At 33.4% G+C, this 17,614-nt stretch overlaps 1 protein-coding gene across 1 annotated transcript in view; it reads right to left on the reverse strand.

Moving 5' to 3' along the window:
- Nucleotides 1–16,344: 16,344 nt before the first annotated feature.
- Nucleotides 16,345–17,614, reverse strand: part of LOC106459281 — a 65,703-nt gene continuing 64,433 nt past the window's right edge. The window contains exon 4 of the mRNA XM_022385728.1: nucleotides 16,345–17,374. Within this exon, the coding sequence (XP_022241436.1) occupies nucleotides 17,001–17,374 (374 nt within the window). The 3' untranslated portion in view covers nucleotides 16,345–17,000. The remainder of the gene's footprint in view (nucleotides 17,375–17,614) is intronic.

Consider the following 17,614-nt stretch of genomic DNA (forward strand, 5'->3'; position numbering starts at 1 on the left):
TCTCTATCTCTGCCTGTCTGCAATTCTATCCCGATTCATTGTTTGGCGCACTTATATACAAGAATAGAGGGCGCCTAGCAAATACTGGATTATTTGTGATGTTCCCCGATCTTTCTAGAACTCATTACGTATTACCAGAGTCACGTGACTTCCGCTGTCGTAACAGTATTATATGAGAAACATAATACTATAGTCTTTTGCCCCACTGCACTGGATATGGCTTAGTGGTTAATATGCTGGAGTGCAGGGCCAGATGATCCAAAATTCGAGCTGCGTTATGCCGCTGAACATGCTCCACGTTTTCACCTGTAAGGTGGCTTTTTATCCAGTCAACAATAGTTACAAAAGCTAATGATTAATTTTTCTCCTTCAGCTCAGTAGCTTTAAATTAGGGAACATCGCGACTCATGCTTAGGGGTTTCTGACGTGACCCTTCAACCCATATTTCACATTAGGTACCTTTATCTGGATAAATATAATAGATTCCTTAAAACTTCTTCTTCTGGTTTTCTCTTTAGTAAGGGTCGCCATCGTTCACACATGTTGCCCTCTTCCAATCACCATTGTTCATTTCCAGACTTTCAGCAATTCCTTTCTCGTTCATGTCTTCTTTAATCCCATCTTTCCAACGCTTTTCTGGCCTTCCCTGTCTTCTCTTGCCAGCTACTGGCAGCTCTAACATTCTCCTTACTGCTTGTTCTTTTCCTCTTCTCTTCATGTAACCAAACTACTTCAGCCTCGCTTCTCTTGCCTTTTCCTCTATTTTATAGAACCTGCCATTTCCTTAATTTCCCATTCATTTTCTTCTCTTTCAGTGATACTCCCAACAACAATCTAGGCACCTTTCGAAAGCTCTTTACCTTTACTGTACCTGAACCTGGGTGTCATGATATAAAAGACTGTTTGGTTTAGATATTAGTGATTAATTTATTTTTGTGAGTAAATATTTTATTATTGTTTTGTTTTTGTTATAATTAGAGTTAAAAACAGATGATTGTAGGAAATTTTGTTAATAATTCATTGACGTCTAGAATACAGAAGGCGGACAGATGATTAAGTGATGATATAAATAGCGTGAGACAAGTGGCAAGCAGTAGACAGACAATAGCAAAAGAGAATAAAGTTGATGTGACGTTAATTACCGTAGAAGTGACAGGCCTAACGTTTAATATGTTAGAGTGAAATTAACAGTAGTAAAGAAGATAAGAAAAACAATTTTATTCTGTCAAAGAGTGGTTCTAAAGTAGTTGAATCAACTTGAGTGCACTTTGACAAAAAGAGCAGAGAATCTTCAAAGGAAAGAAAACCAAACGATTACGGTAACTCGCGCCACAATTGTAAGTGAATTATAGAGAATGCTAGTGCGACAGAAATAGAGAAAATAGTTCGGTTTGTCAACTGAAATTTTAAAGTAATTGAATTGGCCTAAGTGGATATTTGACAAAGAGAAGAGAACTACATATATAATATTTATGATATGTCCATAATATCTATAGTGTTGAAGAATTTATTGTATACACGTTAACTTGTTCTGAATATATATATTATTTTGATAACAAGTGAAGTGCATGCTGTTTATTCATCTCTGAATTTATGGCTAACAAGTCACAGACACCTACTGTAGAAGAATCCTAAGTCCAACAACAACATAGTATATATTTATATTATTAAGAAATATAACTAAAACCCTTTTTATTTTGACAATTGGCAAAGATCAGATTTTTAAATTCTGACACTGTGAAATGTGGGGGCACCAACTCGCCCGCAGACGACGATGGTATCAGTAGGAGTGTCGTGCTTAGTAGAGCACTGCGATCTATTGAGACTCAGCCTTTGACTGGGAGATTTGACCGCAAGCAATTGGACACTAAAAAAAATTAAAAAGTGCACTCATACGCCGTGCCTGTCAATCAATAAACCACTGCCTAATATATTTTACTCTCTCCCGTCACACACACTTGTTAAATCTATGCAATTTAGTTACGCTTTTACCGCTAACTTTCGCAAACGGGGCGAAGAGAAACAATAGTTTCTGAGCGCCCCTGGTTGTCTCTCAAGCCACGCTCAAGATTTTCAAGTTAAAATTACTGCCAAGATCGGCTCGGCTACCCGAACCGTGGGGATCTCTGACCTAGCCGTTTAGTCCATCTTTCTTCAGGTTGAAAATATAAATGTCAGTGAGCAACCATCTATTTCACCTTAAGCAAACTGTTATTTGTTAGTAGTTTTGCTACTGTTATGTTCTAGGATATAAATTTTGCAACACAATGAATCTACATTGTTTCTTGAGCACTGAGGCATAGAAAAAAAATCATTCCACTTATGAAACAAGACAGGAGCAGCTCATTACAAATTTCAGTCCTACAGTTCAGACACTGTAGACGTGCTTATTTTATGATATATCTCATCAGTAAACATCTACTGAAACTAACTTTGTGGTGATTGAAAATATTAAAATAAGTAACTTTTTATAACTAGTAAATAATGTATTTTTATTCAGATATACTGAGATAGCTTTCCCTAAATTTTCAAGAAAGTGTTCTGCATGTAGTTGGCGTCATCCTTGTAAATCGAGTGTAGAAAGATTGTGAACTTAAATAAATATTTTATGTTAGATAAGTGTATTTGTATTTCCTTTGCTGTAAGTATAACACTACACCTGCTTATCTGAACAACAAGTATGTTTCATTTATTTGTTTTTCAAATTTTTAATGTTCATTATAATATATTTATATTAGAAGAATTGTCTTACACTACTAGATTAGTAAGTGGATTTAGGACTAACCTAAATTTCCTAAACTACACAATTTTTTTATTGTATATTTTGATTATTATAGAGCAGCGGTATGTCTGCGGACTTACAACGCTAGAATCCGGGTATATTTAATTAGCTACAGTCATTGCCAGATTGACTTTTAGTTATGATTTATGTAGGTAACTTGTTTTGATCAGAAATTAGTATTAATCACAGTTCAGCCTTAAGAGAGCGAAAGAGTGGACTTGTGAAAATTTCAAGAGGTGATAAGGTTCTAGCAAAGAACGAGGGAACATCAAGAAAGATAGCCGAAATTAGCGTATATGCTCTAATGGTCTTTGTAGTTAATGTATAATCTAATGGATGTGTCATTTTCTAATATGAATCATTTTTTTCACAGGAAGCTGGAAAAACCACAAAGATTATTTCTCACTAAACTTTATTATTTTGGTAACAAGAAAAAGAGTGTGACACAAATTATATACTTTCAAAAAAAGCTTAACCTCTAACTAGTATTAACGTTACCAATGCTTTGAAATCCACTAAATCTAATGATTCTACAGTAGGACTTTTGCTATTACATCTAATGGATGAAAAAGTAAATGACCACTTCAATAAGTCCAAAAGCCAGCTAATTCGTGACTTTTAAAGGGCTGTGAATAATTTTGCCACCACTTTAGAAAGAGGAGTTTAGTCTTTCAAATTTTCCATGCAGTATTGAAAGGATTAATGAGTTCTCATAATCCTGAAGGACAGACAGCAAGATGGTTAAAACTAAATATGTACATTTTTATCCATTTCACCATTTCTGGACAGAACTATAAAATGTGTCCCCTTGTGGGACAGCGGTAAGTTTACGGACTTGCAATGCAAAAATCCGGGGTTCGATTCCAGCGATGGTCAAAGCAGACAGCCCAATATGGCTTTGCTCTGAAACAAATAACCAAAGAAACAACTGTAAAAATATCATTACTATGTTGTCAAGAGTATGTGCGATGAATATGGGTGTAGATGTTGAGAACAAAGTTCCATGATAGTAAAAAAAAGTCATATTCCACCGGCTTAGGATGGGAGAGGGTACTATCTCTTATCCACCTCTGACAATTTAAAGAGGTGCTAATATCAAATGGTGAAACCACCTTTTACATATGATACAGGTGGCATAAAGACTGATTGCATTTGCAATAAAGCCTTCAGCCTCAAGAAAGCATTTCACATGTATAGATTAGAAGACTATGGGACTATGATAAAACTAGAAATGGAAAAATATACACATGCATAATATTGGGATTATGAATGGTGGTGCAAAACAGGTATAGAAAGTGACATAATGATTTGAAATCACTGCTAAAAAGTGCTGTTATAATTGTAATAAAAAGTTATTGTAATACAAACTCAGAAGGAAGAAAGGTATGTCTCCAAATACGAGTGGATGCTGCGAAGAAAGTTGGTGTGCTGTTGTTAAGAATATCAAAGATGATCTTAGCCAGTTAGTGAAACACTAAAATTTTATTGGCTATCAACGTTAAAGATCAAATTAGACAAATATTTTTCAATCAAAGCATCACTGAATGAAGAAGAACTTATCCAAGATGTGACACCTAAGTAGAGTTAAATACTTCAAAACTTCAACCAAGAAAGAAGGATTAAACTGAACTCACAGCACAAAAGGAGATTTACAGGAATCGTTACTCTGAAAATGAAGTGTCCAGAGTTGTCTGTAATCCTAATCATGATAACAATCTATCATTTATGTAGAAAGATGGAGTAAATAGTATGTTACAAAGTTGGTTTCTGGAAAAGACGAGAAAGTGAAATATTTATGAAACTGTTCAAAATATTTTACATATAAAGGGCGGAGGGTGTTGTGCTGCAGAATATGTTGCTAGATAAATCATATTACTTTCATCTTAACTTAGGAACCAGGTATGCACCAAGTACAAATTCCATGGAACCACACTGCTAACATCTTGCAGTCATGAACTTATTTTTTTTTCATTGTTTCTTAGCCGGCTTATTTCTTGATATTGCTCAGAGAGTCTGTTACTTAGAGGCCATTTGCCTGGTAGGTTTCGAACTTCAATCTACTGCTACTTCGTTTCTAGAAGAGATCTTTGGGTTAGATATATACAACACGCATAAAATGCAGTTTTTTATGACACTACTAGGCTATGTTTAGCATTTGGAGAAATTTGTGTTATCTGGCAGTTCTCAGAGGAGAATGTTTACTTGAATAATTTGCAAAAGAGCCTATCCTAGTTTTGGCAGACATTACTGCACGTAGGACTCAAAAGTTTGCAAATAAACAGAGGAGTTATTACTTAGTAAAAATCTTCTCTAACAATCAAAGTAGAGCCAATCAGGTGTCAATATGCTAAGGAATAGAGACATCTGTTGCATTTAAAAAAGTCTGTCCAATAATCTTTTTTCTTTGGTCAATCAGTCAAAAGTTGGCTCCTAAATTAGTAGCAAACATATTCCCATTCGATTGGATCCATCGATAGACTCTAATGGCAAATGTCTTTGAACAGACTTTCAAAGAAACAATTTTATCATAGATGCTACTGTTGGACGTGTATCCACTATCAGGTCCTTTGAAAGCCGGCGAGATACTCTTTTTTTATCTATATCTCAGCAGACTAATCGTGATATCCCTATGTCTACATTTAAAGGGTTCAAGATCCCCTCACACACGTGACATGAGCAGATTGTTCTGCACATGGGAATAAAATAAATATTCTACAAATCTGTATAGGAATCTTAATAAAATGGTTAGTTAGCGTAGATGGAAGTTATTGTTTAATACAATATCAAGTTCTTGTTTGTTTGAAGTTAAGCACCAGGCTACGCAATGGGCTATCTGTGCTCTACCCACTACGGGCATCGAAACTCGGTTTCTAACATTGTAAGTTCGCGGACATACCGCTGTGCCACTGGGAGGCATTAAGTTCTTATTTGTCAGTAAAAATCTGCGAGTCATCTGTCAATCCCAAATGAATCCAGTTAAAAGCTTCGTATATTCTACTACGAAACAAAACTAATCAGTAGAATAAAATGATTGCTCTTATACTTCAGGTAATTGGGTTGAAATATACAATTAAACCATAGATTATAAGTGAAAAATATTTAATACAAATGCATTACAACTATGGTTCTGAATAAAGTATTATAGCTCAAACAAAAAGGGAATAATATAAATATATATATATATATATTCTGAAACTGAGAATAATATATATGTTTTAGCAGATATATATTTAATTGAGTTCAAGAATGGACAAATCAACCAAAATAATATAAAGAAGCTTATTTATTCAAAATGATGAACAGAAGAAACAGATATAATAGCTAAGCGAATTCACAGTTACAACAAGAATACGACAAAAGGAAACACTTAAACAATTAGACTGTACTTAACTTTGACATTTGCAAAACTTTTAAATTTATATACAATTTTGAAACATTTCTTAGGTAAAACGGAAGGTTGAAGTTCAGTTTTAATCTGATTCTCAAATTCTCGACTGACCAGTAAAACATCATCACCCCTGCTAACAGAGGCAAACTCAGTTAGCGAGAGTGTAATCTTTCCATATGACCTCTAGCTCGACAACATTGCAATGACAACTTGGTAGTCGCCATGTTCTAACAGATCCATAAGAAAACAGAGACAACATAAATTTGTAACAACTAGAGAAGTGAAGTTATTAAACCTAAGACCATGATCGTAGATGGGCAACAGTAAACTTTTCGGACAAAATCGAAGTCACGGGAATACTTTTTTAATAATTATAAATATATATATATATAAACGTATAGAAGAGTATACTGTATATGATGCCATACGATATGGCATGTGTAACTCCAATTATGTTATCCATAAATGCTTTATCAACTCGTTGATACTGTATGTTGATACAGCATAAGCCAACAATTTAAGAGCGTGGTTGGTATTGCTGAGAATAATCTGCACCATACAGACTAAATAGTGTTTAGGTATGTTGTTATAAGCTACTGAGATAATAAGGTTTTAAAATCGAGGTATGGTCAAGTTTCTTTTATTCGTAGAATTTTGGTGGTTAGAAAAGACAGGGAAATTTATCAACTATATTCTAACTTTCTTTTTCTTTTTGAATTTGGGTGGGCGTGGAGTATCTCATAAGTTTTTAATTTGTGAGGCTACATTTAACCGTTTGATGAAAAGAGTATAGAGATTGTTTTCTGTAAAGTTAATTTTAGTCAAATGACTCTTCATTTCAACAAGATACATTCTTTACTCCAAACTGCTATAGTTCTCTCTATATTAACATCTTTGAATATATCCTTACATTTGCAAAATTGTATTAAAGCTTATATTTCCTCTGGATTGAATATTAACATGCTTAATTTAAGAGCGACAGTTAACATTTTTTGCATCGCTACAGTACTTTATAAATTGATCTAGACTAATAAAAATACTGGAGAACATCTAAGACAGTTTATGTCTTGAATTTGCACACACTATCACAGTTGCTTTTGATGTCAGGCTGTTTCACGATCTGCTAGTTGTACACATTATCACAGAGGCTGTTGTGATTGCAGACCCAAATTACTATACTATATACAAGAGACAGTCAAGAATAATATATATTTTAATGTTGTACAGTTACATTTAAAGTTTCCCAAGCAATGTTGCACGATTATGGAGATGACTTGGAAAGGACATGTTTTGTCAGAGAATTGAAATAAGATTCGTTACTTCATAGATATGGTGTTTTCTGACCATCGAAATCAACTTCTGAAGACCTTGCTAAGTTTGTAGGAAAAAAGATATTTTGTTTTGTTGCATGCTAATATTTCTATATTAGTGTAAACTAAACACTACGCAACCTCACCTACATGCTGAGTATATTGATTTGCGTGGGGTCGCTAGGCAACTTGTTGCGATACTATATTATTTTGGCGTCAGGTTAGGCTGTACAAGTCTGTAAAATTTGCTCTAAGAATTTTGATTTGTATTATAGGATGATTTAAATAATTCTCTCAGTTAATTTTGTGAAGCTCAAACATCACTTTACAATGTTCAAATGAAAGACTAAAACGCTTACTATTATTGTGATAACTGTATTTTGTTGTTACTATTGTTTTCGCGCAAAGCTACACAATGGGCTATCTACATTCTGTCCACTACAGCGAATCAAACCACAGATTTTAGCGTTATAAATCTGTTAACTTACCGCTAACTCACTGGGCAGAACACAGGTAGCCCTTTGTGTAACATTGTGTTTAATGACAAACAACGACACTGGGAGACACTTTGTTTTGTATTAGTACAAAGCTGCACAACGAGTTACCTCCGCTGTTTCCACCCCGGGTTTCGAATACCGAATCTGAGTGTTATAAGCCCTAAGTCTTACCGCCAGAGACGTATCGACCGGGAGAAGAACCAAACCTCCCCCATTAGAAAGCTGTGCACTCTCGCATCAACTCTCGTCTGAGATATCAATATTAACTGCTTTAATTTTTCTGTATTATCTCTAGATTTTGACACCCATTGACATAAAAGTGTTAATTTTTTGGAGAGGCGGAGTAGTCATACTGCCTCCCCCCCAAAAACAAACTCTTTGCCCCATTTTGCTTCAACCCTCCTCTAGGGCTGTTGAATGGTTTTAATTTTAGATATGTAAATTAATATGAGACACAACCAAGCATGATATTCAAATGCTTTTAAAATGTGTTAAAATTTTAAATACATGTAAATAGTTAATGCTATTATAAGTGATCGAGTTAAAGTTAAGTTTTTTGGAATATTACAAAAATTAAAATACGCCATACAGTGTCCCAAAAATTTTGGTATAAGTATAAGGTCCAGAGTTGTCGTTCTTGTTGTCCATTGCTTTATGTAACATATGTTTGCTGCTCCAAATGCCATTTAATTTATTGAATTTCCTGTACGTCCTTCGATTGAAACTGGCAATACTAAACAGTTTAAGCAACTTACGAATAAAACATACATAGGTAATCTTTAGGATTAAACATCACCAAGCTTTTGTTCAGGTTTGAATGGTAATTATGGCCCTAATTTTTTTGGTTTAAAGAAAGCATCCCTACAAAGTGGAAATCATAACACAGCTTCCCTCATTTAACTTGCGATAAAATAAAAGGTTATTACTACGTCCCATATAGTTAAAATCCTTTTACTGTTTGTTGTTTAACAGAAAATTACACAATGAGCCATCTATGCTCTGCCCATCACAGGTATCAAAACCCGAATTTTATCGCTTTTTGAATGATGTGAAATTCGAGACATAGAAAATTTCATATCTCGTATAACAGCAGGATAAGTATGGTTTAATCATGGCGCTTGTGTACGGAAGCACATTATGTTAATATACAATATCACATTATACTAATACAATAGTACATTATGTTAATACAATAATACATTATACTAATATGATAGCGTATAAATCGTTGTTTGTCACTTCACTTTTTTAATCATGATAGTTTTTCTTTTACAATATTTCTTTGTTTGTTTGTAATTAAGCACAAAGCTACACAATGGGCTATCTGTGCTCTGCTCATCACGGGTATCGAAACCCGCAGACATACCGTTGTGCAACAGTAGGGGGGGGCTACAATATTTTTCTGTTGATATAAACTCTACAGTTTTATCTTTGTGAGCTTAAAACTTTCCTTATACTCTCTCTAAGTGCTTTTCCATATGAAGTGGCCTTGTGTCTTGGTCAGTGAGAGAACTTTTATATTCTCTCTAGACCTATGAAGTACAGGCAGAAGTAATGGACCAAGTGTTATAAAGAAAACAAGTTCAGCTCAGGCTCGGTAAGGGAATATAAGTTACAACGGACTTACAACGATGGACACAGCAGATAGCCTTTATTGTTTGCTTGTACTTTAGATAGTTTCTCAATTTTCTTATAATATATTGTTTTCAGAGGCAAATCAGTCTGTAAAGGTCAACTTCAGGTTGTAGTGAGTTCATACTCTCATTTGGACTCCAGGAATTTACTTCGTATTTTCTGCTAATACCTTAGTCGCTACTTTGCAATTTACCAGGGGGCAATCTAATCCAGAAACGTTAACTTCAGGTGATCACATATTTCATATTTGGACGCCTAAGTTTAATTTTTTTCAAAAAACATTTTTTCCACTTTTCACACTTCCTTTTTTCATACTCACCAACACAGTCTAATGCCAGTAATTGCGTTAATCTCATTCATCTCGCATGGCCTGGTGATTAAGGCGTTTGATTTGACTCGCAATCTGAGAATTGCGGGTTCGAATCCCCGTCACCGAACATGATCGCCCTTTCAGCCGTGGTGATGGTGGGTTATAATGTGGCTGTCAATTACAAGAGTTGACGGTGGGTGATGTTGTCTAGCTACCTTCCCTTTAATCTATCACTGGTAAATTAGCTAGCGCAGACATTAATTAAAACTGCGGACAATGGACAAAACTTAACATAATGTGAGTAATGCAACAATGTAACAAGAGTTATTACCTAGGATTCAGTAACAGTGCAAACAAAATAACAATTCCTGCGAGAGAGGAAGAGGTCAACATTGGACCTGACCCTCCCTGGTCCAAAACATGGTCCGAATTCCGCTGAAGAAGAAATAACCGTCCCGCTATAAGAAAAAGCAAATGTATTTAAAATGACCCCCAACTGACAGAAAAGACAGTGAATTCATGTCAGTAGCTCACAGTAGAAGCTTACACAGTGTATAATAGTATCACTAAAGTATTTTTTTTTCTGCAAGAAAGCAAGCATCATTAAATAAACACTAGTTTATGTGTAGTAAACAATATTAGTTAAGTTGATAAATCTTCAACTCTATACAGTTACAAGATCACTAAAGGAATAAAATTAGATATAAAAAAATTATAATATACAATTCAACCATCCCTTTATGTTGGAGAGGGTATGTTGATTGTTAACATAATTTTTTAACTTCTTTTGTTGCCATGCATACAATTTAAGGTTTGTTTATCGTTGTCTAGTTCAACTGTAGTTAATTAGTTACTTATACCTTATTACGTTCAATGAGTAGTATTTTTAGTCTGTTAGTTATATCTTAATAATTCACGTTAGTCACGTGTTTGTGCAGTTGTTGTTTATGAAGGGAAAAAATTAAGTTTTTTTTGTTGTTGTTGTTTTACAGTTCTTTCTCTTTCTTCCTTAGGTCTGGCATTGAATCCTATCAACGAACATGCTAAACTTTTCAACTGTGGGGGCGTTTAATGTGACAGTCAATCCCACTTTTCGTTTGTAAAATAGTAGCCCCATAATTGGCGCTGGACGCTGTTAACTAGCTAACTTCCCTTTAGTTTAGTACTTATAAATTAGGTACGGAAAGCATAGATAACCTTCGTGTAGCTTTAAGCGAAATTCAATAAATAAATAAAAACTTTTTCTTCCTTAAATTGCTTTGTATATTATTTCAAACCGAGTCCTTTAATGCAGGAAGTTGGTATCCATTATATAATTTTCTTTATAACTTCTTTAATCCAGTTGTTTGTACATTTGTTGTTGCTAATCTCCCAACAAACAAGATCACATTTTGCTTGCTTGTAACATTAAACCATTAAAATGTATTGTGCAATTCAAACAAATTGCCTTAGGAATCTTTTAAAGATTAATTTTACTTAAAATATCGTATCTGCCAAGATTACTTGGTACTTTTGCACCGCACGTACCACTTGAATCAGATTAGTATACTTCTTCTACAGTTTGCAATCCTCTCAGTACTGTTTATTCTGCTGACGTGGAAGACAATATTACAGTTTTTCATCTACCAAATTTAATTTTCGATTACCCACTAGCGTCAACGTAAAAGACGCAAAACCTGCCTAATGTTTGAAAACTGGATTCACTTGATATCACTGATAACTTCACTGAAATCTTAGCTACATGAACTACGTCAATATGAAGCATTGAAAGCAGCCCATACTGTGTAAACATGGTTCACTGAACTTCTACTCCTAATTTCCAGCTACGTATTGACCTCTGCTGGTTAACTACTGATGGCGTTATAAAGAAATAAATGAAGACGTGTTGACCACTCTTATTAAGAATGACAACAAAGTGACTGAATGGAAGATTTACTAATTTAAGTATGTGTTTTGTGGGGAAACCATTTGTGGATTTTTTTACTTTGAAATAACTATAGCTGTTCAGTTGTAAGATATTTTTAAATCGTACATTGTGTGGCCATCTTGACTGTGAGGCTTAATTCTTGCAGAAAAAAATGCAATCTTCAGCATCGATAATAAATTATGTTAATGTTGTTATCGAAGCAAGTGATATACCACATATTAAAATATTTTTTTATCTCATCTGCACCGAGTTTCCATACACATCAAAATTTTCCAACGTTAGCACACTTAAAAGACGCAAAACTAAAAGACACCAGTGTTCATTGAAGGTACAACCAAGTTATCTTGGAGAGTAAAGTTTTCATTTGTGACTGTTTTTTATCAGAAATATATAAAGAAGAGCACTGAACGTCTGATAAGCGTAAAGGTATCTGTTTATAGTATTGGTCTTCAATCAACTGTATAAAACGCTTGAATACTTTTACTGATTACAATAAATCACTGTTCTTACTTTATTTTGCTCACTGAACGTAGAAATAAAATGAAAACGTATGCGATATAATAACATCAAAACATTTCGCGAAATTCTTTAATAATTCCACTATAAAATGCGTATGAAGGCTTAACCATAAACCATTTATATTATATAAACTCCTTTGGCTTATTTTTTTCAAGAAAAAGAGTGTATATAGGTTATAAATTGAACATTTACAAGGTTATACGACAAAATGTGCTTTTAGTATCCTGAAATAAACAACAGTAGTACAAGCTTTATGTACACCAACAATTTCAAACAACAAGACGTTTTATACAACAGAACTTTTTACCGATTGTTCACTTTCACACAAAGGTGCAAGGTGTTTGTTCATCATTACTATAGTTACCCGCAAACATACACATATTTACCACAAACAGTAATGTGAGTAATCAACAAAAAATTACGCAACAAAAAAGTCATGAAAGAAAATTGCAATGAATTAATTCTTGAAGAAAAGCAGGTTTTCCTTATAATTAAGCATCCACAAATAAAATAAAAATTAATTTCTCAAAAGAACTAACAATCTTTATCCACAATCGTTCAAAAAAAAATCATGACATCAGTAAACTATTAATGCAAACGCAGTTTTCAGAACAGGTTGAAAACTTTTGTATTTCTAATCGTTCGCAATGAATCTTAGCACAGCACTTGGAGCTAGATTACAATGTTTATGAATATGTTGTTTTGAAGTTTTGTATCTTAGCTAAATATAATTAGTTGGGTTTATTAAGCCTCATAATATGGGTTTATGCGTGTAAAGTCGAGAATTGTGCTTGAAACCTCATATAATGAAAAGTTAGTTTTGAATAAAGAAAATATTTCGTCGAACCACATATTTATCTTCAACAACATTTTTCTCTTTTTCCGATATTTGTTTTACTGTATTAGAATCAGCGGATAAACCTAGTTATAAATGACATTTATCACTACTGATAATTTGAGTTCTATTTGAATTTATTCCATTTTGAGCTAAGTTTTCCAGTCACACGAGATTTGAACTTTAAAACTTTAAACATTTCAGATGTTTTTCATCTTTAATCATTTATTACAACTGTGGCCTCTTACAAAGGAAAGATCCATAATCAAATACCTCATACAGTATGAGAACTTTGGCTCATATTGATAATCATATACTGATTTAAACAGTAGCAATTTTACTATTTAGCAATACACTACACCACAATTTCGACAACTACTGGCCTTCTACGCGACAAAATATAAAATAATTTAATTGCATTAAATTACAATGATGGCTCACTTATCCAGCAGTTGTTGATAAACAATCACCGACGAAAGAAATAACTATGTCCTTCATGATTTTTTTTACGTCAATACAGTGGCATAGCTAGACATTTTTCCACTGGAAGACAGAAAATGTGAAATTCTCCTAGTACTAGGTACCTGAAATATGCGTCAACACTCTTCTTTAAACAACAATTATGCACGTTCCAGCAACACGTTTCCAGATGATTTAAGGGTCGATCTTTTTTATCACATCTCGCCAAGGATGACCTCCCTCCTCCCTCCCCCCCAGCTACGCCACTGTATAAATCTGGCTATAAACAACGAACAAAGTGGACTGACATCAGTATTCTGTACAACTAAAATTCTGGAGCACAGTTTGGATAGAAGTCTGCATTCTAAAAATTTCTAATCATACTAGTGTGTGTGTATATATATATATATATAAAACCCCAGAATGAATTTATTTAAACTGTTAGAATCTATCTTTCCAAAAACACAAAAATGAAGGGGAAAAAATCAAAATTTCTCGTATCCCTACTTTTGATATTTGAATATACGAAACCTAATATCCTTTAGTATATAAATACGTTTTGCAACAAAAGATTAGGTTAAGACACTAAAGGAGCACAAAACTATACAAAGCAGCAGCTTCAGGATTCCATTCTGTTTTATTTGATTAACAAAATGTTCACGTCAGAAAGTGGAATTTTATGGCTGACAATTGGTTAAACACATAGCTAGCTTGTTACCTTACTCGTGGTTTTACCTAATAGTATAATACTTTCTATATTACAATGTATTGAAAAGAATAAAATAGATGGCAGTAAAAGATGCGTGCGAATTGTCTTATTGTGAGCCTATGAAATGATATTTAATATTTTGTTGTTCCTAAATAAACCTTGTTTTAGGCTAACTAATTGAAAGTAGCCATGTGTACATTCATCCCATGCCAAAATATATCCAAATATACCACAAGGAAAGGCGGAAAATACTTCTCTCACGCCACCTATACAAAAGTAACAAATGCTTCATCATCTAATCGGGAAAAATTTACTAAAATAGCCTAATGAGATTTCAACTACTTTCTATCAAAACCACAGCCGGTTTGTTATAGATGAAAAAATTGAGCGAAATGTAAGGTTTTAAATATCGTAACGTCTGTTTAAAGAGTTTTTGAACTTTTTAGTTTTCTAGTTACAGTATTTAAACCTTCTAACTAAAAATCAGTAGAAATGTTTTAACTGTCTTACATTAAAACTTTAACATATATTTATTTTTTGAACAATAAATATTAAACTTAGCTGAAAAATGCTACAATTTATCCAACCTTTTCAAAAGTCTGTGAAATGGGTAATAGATAATTCTTAATTCATATTTATGGCTTTAAGATTACATAGAGCGAAGCTATGTTTCACACTTCAAAATAATTTTATACTTGTAAATAAAAGTAATTTTAAAAAGTCCATGCTGTTTTTCATCAATATCTTATGAGCTATATCTCTTCTTCTTATTATCTTAACATAAATAATAAGAGTTTATATACAGTAAAGATTAAGTTAACCAAGACGCGATAACTTATACGTTGGTGAACTGAGTTGCTTGCTTACACTTTTTACAGATTATTGTTATTTGATGAAATGTGGGATTGAATTCATGAAACATTTCAAATATATCAAAATTTATAAACAAGAAACTCTGAAAATACTGCAATAAAACTATCACACCATAACAAATTGTGTTCTTTCAGTTGAAATGAAACTTTTACAACTTTGAAGCTTAAAAAAAAGGAAATATACTGCAATAATATAGGCTTTAAAATTATAGACAAAATTCTTCGAGAACGTTTGTTGTTAAGCATAAAGCTACATAGTGGGATATCTGTGCTCTTCCAACCGCGGGTATCAAAACCCAATTTTTAACATTGTAAGCCCCCAGACTTTCTGATGAGCCACCAGGGTGCATTCAAGCAGGTGACAAATACAAAAAGTAATGAGACAGCGAAATGATTCAAACATTTTCTTTTGCATCATGAAACTTAATACTTTGCTACTATAATTGTGTGACCAGTCAAAAATGCTTACAAAATGTGTATAGATAGAAATTTACATTAGGTTTCACACTTCATTATCTAACTCATTTTTCAGATATCCAATCGACTGTTAATATTTTAGTTCTAATCATACATATAAAGTCATTATTTGATTAAAAGCTCATCAGATTAATTTATTTGATTGCCTTTAAGATAAAACAATTTTAAGATATTACCTGACAGACTTATTTTTAAGATTTTAACTCAAGACCAAAATAATTATTTTTTTTTATACTGCATCTTAATTTGTTTAAAATAATAATATCCCAATATAATATCCGGTTGTCATTTCACAACTTTTTAGGCCTAATATACCCATGTTTGCACGTTAGACAACCAAAAGTATGACCACCATTCCCTGTAGTAAGACATCACTGGTTATTAAACTGATACACAGGAATGATCCATCGTAAATCAAATATTTCCTGCCTTGGAACACTCAATAATGAACAAACGCAAGAAGAAAATAATATATCATTCGAGTGGGGCAAAGCGCTAGAAAAGGAAAACAACAACAACAACAACAACATTATATCTGGAATTATTATTTTCTATAATTAAGCTTAGGATAATATTATATATATATATATATATAATTCAATTATATAAGTAATATTATCCTAAAGCAAAATCTTTCCAAAACTGCATAAACTGGATCAGAATGATAGTTTTTACTGCGTGGAAAGAAATACTTCTTTCTACGCACTAACAACTTTCGTTCTCATCCAGTTTATGAAGTTTGGGGAAGATAGCAGCGCTAAACTCAGACACATTTTACCAAAAGTGTTGAATAACTATGCACACACCACACAAACATTTTATAAGTGAGCTTTTGTCAACAAACACTAAAATCTTAAAACGTTTATGTAGTGGCTTAAATTCTACGAGAAACTGTATTTGTAAAGCCTCTAATATATTTCTCACACGCACAAAATATTAGACTAAAGATTCATATATATCAATTACAAATTTTCATCTTGTTGATAAAGTTCAAATCAAATCCAAAAACACAGACATATTAAAGGAACACACAGTTGATTACAATAAGTTATAAACAATATCCAGCTTCGACAAGTTACATGTATGCACACATTATATATATATATATATATACATATTAAAGTTTTGTCAAGAATGATCCTTTTTCTAACGACTAATTTCAGTTTGCTTTACATTGTACATAAAAACACGAAAAAGGATCCACAACGCCTCTTTAAGGTTATTTACCTAAACAATGGCACTTGACAATCACAGCTTTAGCTCTCCTCATATGAGTAGCATCAAAATATATCAACTACCCGGTAGAGGGCAGTGTAACCACAGCATCTAGCTCTTAATTGGTCCACGAATACACAAGCTTCTGTCACACGTTCCATAAGAGCAGCACATTCACATAGAAGCACGTATGTAATCCCGCGTTCAGGACAAATCTTCTTGTGAAAAGTGATTCGACGCAGACCTAGTAGGCGAGGCAAGCGCTTGTAGATCAGTCTCGCACCTGTCCACATCAGCCAGCTACGCTCGAGCTTTTCACGATCTTCTCCCGGAAATACCCGAAAAGCCGAAATTATGTAACCTGTTTTGTTCGTCGTTGGCGCTTTAGGCAGCATATCTATTGGAGGTCTAGCGATTGTGGCAACCTCTTCATAACCAGCTGAAAAACAATTAATATGAATTAACCAAGGAAAAAAACTGATAAAATTAACAACCAAACAAACACTTCTATTAAAATGTTTAGCAAACATCTTTAAAATGTATATCATTATATCACCATCAGAAATATGAAATAGAATATAGAATAGTTTATTTTTAGCCGCGGCATAACGGCTCATAGAATGGCTCTGAATTTTTTTTCAAGTACAAACTTTTAGCTCATAGCTCCATTTCTTGACCG

This window comes from Limulus polyphemus, unplaced genomic scaffold, assembly GCF_000517525.1.
Source record: "Limulus polyphemus unplaced genomic scaffold, Limulus_polyphemus-2.1.2 Scaffold585, whole genome shotgun sequence".
Classification (NCBI taxonomy): Eukaryota; Metazoa; Arthropoda; class Merostomata; order Xiphosura; family Limulidae; genus Limulus; species Limulus polyphemus.